The following is a 13,404-nucleotide window of genomic DNA, read 5'->3' on the forward strand; positions in this document are numbered from 1 at the left end:
CGAAAAGACTAGTAGCATTTGTCCACTTCTCTGACTCTGAAAATGTCGAAGTGGTTGGCCCTTTCCTCCTCTTCCTGTTGAACCAATGAGCTCCAATTGGGCACCTTGGCGGGGCAATAGCCTTTTTTGAGATAAAGGAAGTTTGAGGGAAGATGTAAAATTTTGTATTACTTTTGACAATGTAAAAACTCTTGAGAGAATGTGAGTGCATATATATATTTTTCTCAATTATTATTTGCCCAAAATTTTATGTAGTGCAATATTTGTTTTTTGAAAATTTAGGCTTGCCTAGGTTCTCCTTGATATTATCAAAAATCCAATTAAAGTGGGACCGAACAAAAAGACAAGCCCTTATATAGGTCAGGCTTTTCAGCAAACCCTAAGGACCCATAAGAATGCACCTTCCAGCCCCGGCAACGCGTGCTTCCTCTCCACGTTCATTTTTCACACTTGCACTCCCTCCTTTCTTTACAACTTTCTTGTTGTAGTATGAATAAGAAAAATGATATATCTCTTCTACAAATTTTCATACATCATAAGAAACTAAAAGAAAATTAATATGTGACATAAAAAATACTTTGTTGATTAGTAAATATAATTGATGTAGGAAGATTTATAGAATTTTTTTGTAGTAGAATATGTATCTTGAAAATGGCCATACCGTACAGCAATACATTCCTATATTTTTCTTAAGGGATTCCTCATATATATTATTTTGTTATATATTATCAGCGTAAAGATTTATATATTAGGTATATCATCATCATATATTTATATTACTTTTTTTTAAAGAATCGACAATGATTGAAAATAAATAATAAATAATGAACTAACAATATAGAAAACTTTAGTGCATGCATTTATATTTTTCACTTATTTTATTCTTGTAGTGTCTATATTATATATTTTATTGAGTAAGTTAACGTGCCCATATCCGCATGACATGCACACCTGTTCCTAAGTTAAATGTAATAGGTATAAATAAACATTACATTAATTAACATGGCACACACGTGGCCAGTTATGATCTATAATCATTGCGCTAGGTCTTCCTCCCAAGTTATTATGCTTAAAAAAACCAATAAAACATAGAACATATCTTGTACGATACAAAACAATCCAAAATTGATGATTCTTTGTTTGCACTCACAATGTTATATATAGAATCCAACAAAAGAATTAAGGATGAGATAAACCCATCATTTTCTGTCCCCTTTATTCATATTATATGCGAAAAACTAAAATAAGTGTTGGATTTAAGATCCTGTGGCCAGTTACGAGGGTACCCGCTTATGGTACGGTCAGGATATGTCTGCTGGAGAGAAAGATGTCACCTTAAGGTCCATCTTAAGGGTATGCTTCAATTAAACAACATCAATGACCAAACATTTATGCTACTAGGTGAAATTAGCTACATAAATTGAACGACGCCATAATGTTCTATTATTCATTAATAAAACATTGAATTCTAAGTCTTTCTTTATTGTTTTCCTTATGATTTTTCCTTAGCTCCCTATTCTTCTAGGAATTAAACTGACTTCCATTTGATGGGAATACATCTGCTGTCCTAAACTTTGTATCACTCCATGTACTATAGACTTATGATTGGTTAGAAAAATATTTAATAATTAAATTTTAACTTAAATATATTTTTTCTGATCAATCACATACCCATGGAACATGGAATGATACTCTATTTAGATATCCATATATGTCAAATCAACTAAGCCAATAACTTTACCATTACAAAGTGGCTACTCCAATTATATAATATGCAATTTAGATTGATCTCTAGTTAATGCCCAAGTAGAGATCTTCTCAATAATGTATTACATATACATGCATAAATTGACGGATAAAACTCGAAAATTAATATTTAAGTGACTCAAATTCGTTTCATTTATGTGGAGACACTTTACAATTTGTTTATTTTAAAATAAATACTAATAACTGGGACAAGTATCTTATGATACAGAAATTTTAGGTGCATGTGATTCACCTAAGCAGGCTATGCTGTTCTCTTGATGATTTGTCTTGAGCAAACAAAACAACCTTGTGATCCACAACAACTATATAAATTCTAATAGTGCTAATAATGCATAGAGTTATTTATTTCTCTGTTAATTTAATATATCTGCATTGCTGGACCTGTCTTAAGCCTCTCTAGGCCACAAAACTTGACTCACATTGGTTAAGACACTAGGATTTGTTTGGCATGCCTCAAACCTCATGGAATAGCACTTCGTTTTCTGTGTCTTTAATAGAGAATCTTAAACCCTACAACAGTTTCTGTTATATATATTATTCTATTTAGCAGTGTTTTTCAATTTAAGCAAAGTTGTCCCTGAAGTTGTGTTCAATAGAAGTGAAGTTTCTTGCGTTTCCTTGAGGAAGCTCCTTTTGTTTTGTTCTATACTATCTCTTATAAGAAAAGTGTGGTATCCTCAACTCATTGGGTAATCGCAGGTTAGAAGCTACCTTCTATTTTTCGTACCACTTTTGGAAATTATGTTGTTATTTTGGTGTGATAATTTAATTTCAGGTTACACTATTAGATTGATATAAAACAAATATGTTATGTCATATTTGATTGTAAAGTATGCTATTTCATACATGAGGAATATGGCTTGGCATCATGGCAAGCATAAGCATTGCTGAGAAGTATGGAAGTTTAACAAACAAAGATAAACTCAAATAAAATAGATTAACTAAATCTAGGATAATTCTCTATCAATCTAAATATCCTCTAATAAGAAGTATTTAATTGATTCTAAAACATTGCACAAAAGGATAATTCTTTAGAGATAGTTTAACAAAAGAAAAGAACATTATGTTTCAACATAAACTGGAAATGGGTTATTATGGTTGCAGTTAACATGAATGAGAGAGAAAGAAAGTGCAAGGGTTAATAATGTGTAATAAATGGATTCCTTATGATCCTAACTCTAATGATATTGTTTAAAGCCTAATTTTTAACTGGTTTGTAATAAAGAAGAGAAAATAGTGCCTTGATTATGTAATTAAATAAATATTGCAATAATTGAAAGTATAACTTGAATAATGACATCATCTATATATATATATATATATATATACATGAGAAATTTTTACCATGGTTAGAAAGGAGCTGAAATATTTTTTTTTCGTGGGTCCATTTAATTGTGGTCCAAAGTTTTGGAAGGAGAGAAAGCAAGAGAACATAGAGATTACACTAAAAGGAAGTTGATGTCATCATATTCACTTAGCATAAGTGTTTCCATGCCATTGTACCAATGTTTTCTTTGCACTGTCCTATTTTCTACTTCAAGAACTTTTCATTGATCAACAACATTCTGTTAGAATCTTCCACATTTAAGATTAACTGTGATAACTTATGTAAAGGTTGTGAACTATGAAGATGCAAGTCTAAGCACAATTTTTCAACAAACATTCACTGTCTACTGTTGCTTCAAAATTTGTTAAACTTTACAGAAGCTAAACAAAGATCACAGATGGAGAAGGTTGTTAGGTCATGTGACAAAGAATACATGAGGGTGGCCATGCTAAAACATGAAGAAACTTTTAAAGAGCAGGTACTTCTTTTTCTGTAATGTGTTCCTTCATGATATTATTCTTTCTTATCAAGGAACAATAGAGCGTAAGGTTATGTTTGGGAGTTACGAGAGATCACATAGTTAGAAAGGGGAGGAAAGAAAAGAGAAAGGAAGAAAATCAAGTTAAACCTCTATCTTAGTTGAGAGTTTGAAATTTAAATGAGAGGAATACAAGAATATTTTTTATTTTTTTTTTAAAGATTTAATTCACAATGAGAAATAAACAATAATATAATTATATAATTTTACCAAAATCATGTAGACATTTTGACTACAAAAAAACCTCAAATAAGGGAAACCATGAAAATAAATATGTAGAAGATTTTAAAAGATTTGATAAACTGTTCAAAATATTTCACTTTCTTTCATTCAACTCCCACGGAACCTCCAAAACTATATTTACAAGCTTGACCTAAATGTTCTGAGCTTCTTTTTTTATAGGTATATGAGCTTCACCGTTTGTATTGCATCCAAAAGATAATGATGAAAAATATGGAAGCAAGAAGAGATAATGAAGTAAGTGAAAGAGAATGGTACTTCAAGAATGCTATTAGTTTAACTCAAAATGCTCATCATGAAGGTGCAAAGGAAAAGCCTAAAATGAAATTTGAGAACCTAGATGAGGCTGAGATTGAACTCACACTAGGCCCCTCGAGTTACAATTGTAGGAAGAAATTAGAGACACCATTAGCTTCAGATTCACATAGCTTGTACTCTTCTTCTAATGGATCCACCCATATAAAGAAAACAAGATGCAGGTTCTATAAAAGCAATCATACAACAATGGAAGAATCAAGTGGAAGCATGAGAGGCCTTGTTCAGTTGCCGGATTCAACCTCAGGTAGAATTAGAAACAGCTTTGGTATTGAAGAACAATTAGAACAAGAGAGATTAAAACAGTCACCTTGGCTTTTACAAGTATTGAATCTGAACATGACTTGAAATGATCTGAGGTCAATGTTATATATATTTTAATTAGTGTTTTTAAGTCTCTTTGTTTGCAAGGGTAAAGTTGCATACATCTAATCTCTCTAGATCCTACTGGATGGAAGCCTTGTATACTTTACCACCTTTTTTACTCTTTTTTATGACAATCTGTGAATAATGTTTGTATGGAATGTTCTACAAAGTTATCTAGTGTGGTGGGGTTTTATGGTGCTTGTTTTAAATTGTATTTTACAACTACAATATATTGCAATTTAGAGAGTCTCCATAATAGTATCTGGACAATATCCATCCCATTTCCCTCAATTTTTTACAATTGGATACACATAATATAACTACAAATGCCATGTAGTAAAAATTAAAGGCCATTATATTTCTTTTGTCCAACAGTTATTGTTACTCACATTCCTTGCCACTAAACCCGTGAATGCTATCCTTTAATGGACTTGGACAGGCACATGTTACGTTTTTTAAATTTCTCCTAATATTTACGCAATTTGCACCGTCTCAAAGGCAATGAGATACCCCATATTTCCTTTAGCAAATTGTTGAAGTTATTGTCATGTAATAAGGAGTTCCCATGTTCCAGTCCTAAAATCAGTCACTTATAAATGTAACCGATCTAAGTACATCGAGTATCCTACCCTTTATAGCACCAGTTTCCCCTTTATGAAAGAAAGAAATAATTCCTGCATTTGAAGGGTATATATTCTTTTCTTCAAATACAGCCTGTTGGTGAGTGACTTCGTCATATACAGGCTTTCCAGCTTCAACCATAATGAAGCAGCTGTAGTTTCATCTGACACTTCTCGTAGAACTTCATCTCCCAAGCACAACAAAATTGCACTATGTGCTTTTTCCAGGTTTTCATCCTTCTCGTCCTCGGTCAGACTCTGTGGTAACTTGTTTCTACCTTCCAAGGCTTTTCCCAAGCCTTGATGAACTAGTAGAGCCTTCATCTTCAATCGCCATAGGTTGAAATCATTTTCTCCATTAAATTTCTCCAAATCAAATTTAGCACTCGCCATGATAACCGTATACCAGAACAGTATCGTAGTCCGTGAACATACACCAGGAAAGCTCCCAGGAAAGAGAGGTGGGTCTTAACAGACACGCTTAAATACCAGGTCTTTCCTAAGACAGAACTTTCCTAGACATGCACTTTCACACTATTATACCTTTCTAGTAACAAGAACAATTCTTTTCTGGTGTGTAAGATCAGACAATGCTGCAAACACAGAGCATACTAAGAATTTTCTTTTAGATCGTACGGCTTAGCATGCAAGAGCTCTACGAGCTCTGATACCAGTTTGTTGATGCGGAAGACATATGGAGAAAATATAATAGAGAAAATGACACCGAGAAATTAACGTGGTTCAGCAATTTGCCTACGTCCACGGTTGAAGAGCAACAATGATATTATCACTATGATAAAAGAGAATTACAAGTTCACTCAAGTGTTTCACTCACTTCCCAAAACCCAAGTACACCCAATATCACTCTCACTCACTTATATCTTAAACACTAAAATATTCCTCACAATATTAGAACAAGAGAAGAAGAGAGAATATGCACTAAGGCTAGAATATTGGTGTGTCTTACAATGGCTTGGAGCATTCCTATTTATAGCCAAAGCCTTGAGGATCCTATGGCCAAAAACAAAGATGCTTCACCACAACCTCTTCTTCTCATTGGCTACAAAAGAGGTTACACTATAGCCACTCATTTTACTTGGCCACAAGAATGTTTCATCATAGCCACTTCTTTTGCCACATCATTCTCTTTTTCTTTTAAGCCAATATTTAATAAATCTCCACCTTGGCTAAAAGACTATCATAACTATTTTCATGTTGCTCTTCTTCATGCCCACTAGAGATTCTGGACATCAATCAAGTCCAGACAATGCCTGAACTTCGTTGTTGGAACTGGTTTCGTCATCATGTCAGCAGGATTATTTGCACTGGGTATTTTCTCCACTTTAACAATTCCTTTCTCAATGATATCTCTGATAAAGTGCATCCGAACATCAATATGTTTTGTTCTTTCATGATACATTGGATTTTTTGTGAGATGTATAGCACTTTGACTATCACAGTAGATGGTTGTTTCTTCTAGTTGTATACCCAACTCTTCAATTAGACCTTTCTCCCAAATGGCTTCCTTTACAGCTTCTGTTACTGCGATGTACTCCGCTTCAGTTGTAGATAAAGCAACAATTGATTGTAGTGTTGCTTTCCAACTAACAGTACAACCACACAGTGTAAAAACATATCCAGTGAGTGATCTTCGCTTATCCAAATCTCCGGCATAATCTGAGTCAACATATCCGATGACCTTACTTCCAACACCTTTGACTTTTCCATACAATAAGCCAATATCCATGGTACCCTTTAGGTAGCGCATAATCCACTTCACAGCCTTCCAGTGAACTTTACCAGGACTTGCCATATACCTACTTACCACACTTACTGCTTGTGCAATATCTGGTCTAGTGCATATCATGGCATACATAAGACTGCCAACTGCACTAGCATAAGGTACACTTGACATCTCCTCATTTTCGCTCTCAGTTTGTGGACACAAGGCCATCGAAAGTTTGAAATGAGACGCTCATGGAGTAGTGACTGGTTTAGCATTTTGCATGCCAAATCGTTCCAACACTTTCTCAATATACTTCTTTTGTGATAGAAAGAGCGTCCCTTCTTTTCTATCTCTCTGAATCTCCATTCCTAGAATTTTCCTTCCAGCTCCTAAGTCCTTCATTTCAAACTCTGAGCTCAATTGAGCTTTTAAGCTTTTTATTTCTGACATGTTCTTACATGCGATCAACATGTCATCAACATAAAGAAGGAGATAGATAAATGACTTATTTGCCAGCTTCTTGTAGTAGACACAACTATCATGCTCACTTCTACAATAGCCATTTTCGAGCATGAAGGTGTCAAACCGTCGATACCACTGTCTAGAAGATTGTTTTAAGCCATATAAGGATTTCTTCAGTAAGCAAACATGATCTTCCTTCCCTTGAACTTCAAATCCTTCAGGTTGTTTCATATAGATTTGTTCCTCCAACTCACCATGCAAGAATGCTGTTTTGACATCTAGTTGCTCAAGTTCCATATCAAATTGAGCTACAATGGCAAGTAGGATGCGAATAGAGCTATGTTTTACCACAGGGGAGAAAACTTCATTGAAATCAATTCCTTCTCTTTGTGTAAAACCTTTGGCCACTAATCGCGCTTTGAATCTTGCATCTTCAACTCCAGGAATTCCTTCCTTCTTCTTGAAGACCCATTTGCATCCAACAACCTTTTGAGACTTTGGTCGTTTCTCAAGAACCCAAGTATGATTCTTATGAAGAGACTCAATTTCCTCTCTCATGGCAGAAATCCATTTGGAAGCTTCTTTATTGTTGATAGCTTCTTCATATGATTGTGGCTCACAATTGCTGATATCATCAGCAACATTTAGAGCATAAGACACCAGATCAGCATAACCATATTTCTCAGGAGGTTTTATATGTCTCCTTTGCCTATCCCTAGCCAACTGATAATGTTGCAATTGGGATACATCACTACTAGTAGATGCATCATGAACTTCTTCTTCTTGATTAAATGTATTTTCCTTCGTTGGCTCCACCTCAAACTCCACCTTCTCCGAGATACTAGGGTCTTTGTTTTCACTTGAAGACTCTTTATGAGGCTTTAGCATTTCAGCTTCATTAAAAGTAACATCCCTACTGATAGTACATTTTCTTTTCTCTGGCCACCACAACTTATATCCTTTTACACCATCAGGATATCCAAGAAAAATGCATTTCAATGCTCTTGCATCAAGTTTTCCTTCTTTGTTATGAGCATATGCAGGGCAACCAAATATCCTCAAATTATCATAATTTGCAGGAACACCCGACCACATCTCTTCTGGAGTTTTAAAGTCAATAGCCGTTGATGGACATCTGTTGATCAAGTAACAAGCTGTATTGACAGCTTCCGCCCAGAATTGTTTTGGCAATCCAGCATTTGACAACATACACCTTGTCCTTTCAAGTAAGGTTCTGTTCATCCGTTCTGCAAGTCCATTTTGTTGAGGAGTGTGCCTCACAGTATAATGTCTGACAATACCATGATCCTTGCAAAAGTTTCCGAATTCTCTGCTACAAAACTCTAGGCCATTGTCAGTTCTCAGTCGCTTGATCTTCCTCCCAGTTTGCTTTTCGATCAAGGTTTTCCACTGCTTGAACTTCACAAATGCTTCACTTTTGTGTTTCAAAATGAAGATCCAAACCTTCCTTGAATAATCATCAATGAAAGTTAGCATATATCTCCTACCACCATGAGAAGGTACTTGGGAAGGACCCCACAAGTCAGAATGTACATAATCCAACGTGCCTTTTGTTCGATGAACTGCATTGTTGAATTTTATTCGACATTGCTTCCCAAAAATGCAATGTTCACAGAAGTCTACCTTCCCGACTTGTTGACCACATAGCAATCCTTGCTTGGCCAACTCGGCTAGACCTCTTTCACTAACATGACCCATTCTTAGATGCCACAATTTGGTGACATCATAATCACTTGTTGATGAGACAGCAGCAACACCCGTGATTGTGTTTCCTTGTAGCATGTAGAGACTATTCTCTTTCTTTCCTTTCATTACAACCATAGCGCCTTTAGATATTCTTATAGCTCCACCTTCACCTTTGTAGCTATAACCTTTTGAATCTAGTGTTCCCAAGGAAATCAGATTTTTCTTCAATTCTGGAACATGCCTTACATCTGTCAACGTCCTTACGATTCCATCGAACATCTTGATTCTAATTGAGCCGATGCCAATGACCTTGCAGGGAGCATTATTTCCCAAAAGGACCTTGCCCCCATCTAAGGGTTGGTAAGTTGAAAACCAATCCTTAATGGGACACATGTGATATGAGCATCCAGAATCAAGTACCCATTCATCTTTTGAATCGTGCTCTGAGACTATTAGTGCATCTGCACTATCATAGTCATTTGCTACAGCTGCATCTCCATATTCACAAATCTTTTCCTTGCCTTTGCGCTCTGGACAATTCTTTCTTATATGACCTTCCTTATGACAATGAAAACATTTATACTTTCTAGGTTTCGCTTTAGACTTGGACCTAGATTTCCCTCTTTCACCAAATTGATTTCGCCTCTCTGTTCTTCCTCTGGCAAAAAGACTATCACCTGAGCCTTCAGATCTCGAATCTGATACTCTTTTCTTCAGTTCTTTTGAGTGCAACGCCGCCTTTACTTCGTCTAAGGTCAGATCTTCTCGACCATACATCATGGTGTCGATGAAGTGCTCATAAGAACTTGGAAGGGAACATAGTAGAAGAATTGCTTGGTCTTCATCTTCAATTTTAACATCAATATTCTTTAGATCAAGAATAATTTTGTTAAATTCATCCAGATGATCTTTTATGGGTTTTCCTTCCTGCATTTGAAGGGTATATATTCTTTTCTTCAAATACAGCCTGTTGGTGAGTGACTTCGTCATATACAGGCTTTCCAGCTTCAACCATAATGAAGCAGCTGTAGTTTCATCTGACACTTCTCGTAGAACTTCATCTCCCAAGCACAACAAAATTGCACTATGTGCTTTTTCCAGGTTTTCATCCTTCTCGTCCTCGGTCAGACTCTGTGGTAACTTGTTTCTACCTTCCAAGGCTTTTCCCAAGCCTTGATGAACTAGTAGAGCCTTCATCTTCAATCGCCATAGGTTGAAATCATTTTCTCCATTAAATTTCTCCAAATCAAATTTAGCACTCGCCATGATAACCGTATACCAGAACAGTATCGTAGTCCGTGAACATACACCAGGAAAGCTCCCAGGAAAGAGAGGTGGGTCTTAACAGACACGCTTAAATACCAGGTCTTTCCTAAGACAGAACTTTCCTAGACATGCACTTTCACACTATTATACCTTTCTAGTAACAAGAACAATTCTTTTCTGGTGTGTAAGATCAGACAATGCTGCAAACACAGAGCATACTAAGAATTTTCTTTTAGATCGTACGGCTTAGCATGCAAGAGCTCTACGAGCTCTGATACCAGTTTGTTGATGCGGAAGACATATGGAGAAAATATAATAGAGAAAATGACACCGAGAAATTAACGTGGTTCAGCAATTTGCCTACGTCCACGGTTGAAGAGCAACAATGATATTATCACTATGATAAAAGAGAATTACAAGTTCACTCAAGTGTTTCACTCACTTCCCAAAACCCAAGTACACCCAATATCACTCTCACTCACTTATATCTTAAACACTAAAATATTCCTCACAATATTAGAACAAGAGAAGAAGAGAGAATATGCACTAAGGCTAGAATATTGGTGTGTCTTACAATGGCTTGGAGCATTCCTATTTATAGCCAAAGCCTTGAGGATCCTATGGCCAAAAACAAAGATGCTTCACCACAACCTCTTCTTCTCATTGGCTACAAAAGAGGTTACACTATAGCCACTCATTTTACTTGGCCACAAGAATGTTTCATCATAGCCACTTCTTTTGCCACATCATTCTCTTTTTCTTTTAAGCCAATATTTAATATAACCAATCTTGAACCAGTGAGGCATTTCTTAAAGTATCTCTCTAAAGCAATTGGATCTGGGCTAATTTATTAGTTATAAGAATCTGATAAAGTATTACTTTTAATTCCCAAACACATCATCCACATCCTTACTAACCAACAAGAAGTTGGAGATGTACTACTTTGTCTCCTATTATCAGATGGACCTCAGATTCTCTTGCAAAATATTTAAACACCTCTGAACAAGTTTTCGCCAGGCCTGCCCCAAAATTAACGTAGTATCTATATTTAATACCTTAGAATATAAATGTATTGACCTACCCTTTTCTCCCCAAAAAACAACAATTAAATTATTAGAGATTGTTAGATTAATTTAACAATGTATGTGGTCCATGTGCTTGAAAGTTACTAATCTGAATTAAAGTGCTTAATGTGATGTTGGTTGGCAATAAAATGATCAGATTAGTAGGGGGTTTTGTCAACTCCCTCCCTCTCACTTCACAGGCAGTTTGCTATTTGGTGGAGGAGTTATTTTCTCGGATAACTCCTTTAAAAACCCTTCTGATAAAAGAGGCAAATATACAGAAAAGTAAATAGAGCTTCTTTCCTCTCTAATCTCAATTTTGTTTTCAAAGAAACACAAAAGCAAGATTATAAAAGGAGATCTTGAGTTGTATAACAAATAGCACGGTGTAGTGCCATAAAAGCAGAAAGGCAAGCAAACTGAGTTTCTAATCATCAAGGAACTCATAAGGGAAGGAGGAGAGGTGAAAACAAAAAGGCAACAAGAAAGTGCCAACAAAGGATAGCAATGGAACCAGGTATTTCTTTAACATTTAATCACATGTAAATATCATAATGCCAAGATCCTAAACTAAGGGTTCTTATGAACCATTAAAGGCTCAATGTAAAGTTTCAATAAAATTTTATTTTTAAAAGCACTAACAATTGGTATTAGAGCGCAAGGTTAGGGACATTATGACATTTCTTGTATTTCTGGAATTAATTGATGAATGCATGTCTGTATATGTAAACAAAATTTTTATGAATGATTGTATACGAAGAATCATGAATCTGTGAACGTTTCCATAACTGATAACCTCGCTTGGGCGAGAGAGAAACAGTAACGAAAAAAATTTTGGTCCTGAATTAGCGCTTAAGCGAGGACCTCTCGCTTGGGCGAGACTCTCTTTCGCTTGGGCGAGAGAGAAATAGTAATGATCAATGTTTTGTCGCTTGAGCGAGAATTTCTCGCTTGGGCGAGACCCTCGCTTGAGCGAAGCAGCTCCCTCGCTTGGGCGAGGGAGAAATAGTGAAAATGGTATTACGAAGCATATTATGATCACCCAACGGTGGATCATTGCTTGTAATTAAGATTATGATGTCATGAGGATAATAAATTGGGTTTGTTCATTAATTATAATGCATATCTTGATCACCCAAAGGTGGATTATTGCATGTATTTAGTGACATTAAAGTTTTAAAAATCAAGATACTTGTTGTGCTCGTTTATCCAAAGATAACATGCATGTTTAAGGAGTATGATTAATTACCCATTAAAGAATAATATTAGGCATCATTAATAAAGGTTTAATGCATTTAAATTTTATCCAAAGATAAATTAAGTGCATGAATAAAAGTATAGTATAGTTGAATCCATAAGTTTATTCAAAGCATTAAAGAGTGAACATGTCTTATTCTAGCTTCATTCAATGCTTTCGCCTTAGGCAACGGATGCGTCAAGTTCAATGGATTGAATTATGTTGATTGGTCTGAACAGATCCAGTTCTCACTGGGTGTAATGGAGTTGGACTTGACTATCATTATGGATAGTGAACCAACCATAACTGAGACAAGCTCGGAGGCAGACAAGACTCTTTTTGAGGCTTGGGAGCGGTCAAACAGGTTGAGTCTTAGCTTGATGAGAATGTCAATCTCTGACAATGTCAAGCCATCTATGCCTAAGACAAATAATGCAAGGGAATTTATGAGAATGATCAAGGAGTACTCCCAATCAGACATTACTGATAAGTCTGTGGTGGGAAACCTCATGATAGAGCTGACGACCAAGAAGTTTGATTGGTCGCAGCCCATTCATGATCATGTAACCAGTATGTCAAATCTGGCTGCGAAAATGAAAGGTATGGGAATGGAGGTGACATAAGCATTCTTAGTACAGATCATCGTAAACTCCATTCCTATTGAGTTTGGCCAATTCCAGGTGAATTACAACACCATAAAAGAACAATGGAATTTTCAGGAAGTAAAGGCCATGCTCGTTCAAGAGGAAGCGAGGCTAAAGAAAATTAA

The 13,404-nt window shown here is 35.7% G+C and overlaps 1 protein-coding gene across 1 annotated transcript; it reads left to right on the forward strand.

The window, feature by feature from the left end:
- Positions 3,138–4,579, forward strand: LOC109332661. The gene is made up of 2 exons (XM_019567676.1): positions 3,138–3,572; positions 4,035–4,579. Exons 1-2 carry the CDS (start codon positions 3,492–3,494, stop codon positions 4,533–4,535), a joined length of 582 nt encoding a protein of 193 aa, XP_019423221.1. The 5' UTR covers positions 3,138–3,491; the 3' UTR covers positions 4,536–4,579.

The sequence above is a fragment of the Lupinus angustifolius genome, chromosome LG18 (genome assembly GCF_001865875.1).
Source record: "Lupinus angustifolius cultivar Tanjil chromosome LG18, LupAngTanjil_v1.0, whole genome shotgun sequence".
Taxonomy (NCBI): Eukaryota; Viridiplantae; Streptophyta; class Magnoliopsida; order Fabales; family Fabaceae; genus Lupinus; species Lupinus angustifolius.

What these genes read in the sequence shown, in the direction of transcription:
- LOC109332661 (XM_019567676.1), top strand. Translation starts at nt 3,492, where the DNA reads ATGGAGAAGGTTGTTAGGTCATGTGACAAAGAATACATGAGGGTGGCC. An exon ending in AAGAAACTTTTAAAGAGCAG is followed by an intron (nt 3,573 to 4,034) that starts GTACTTCTTTTT and finishes CTTTTTTTATAG; the next exon opens with GTATATGAGCTTCACCGTTT.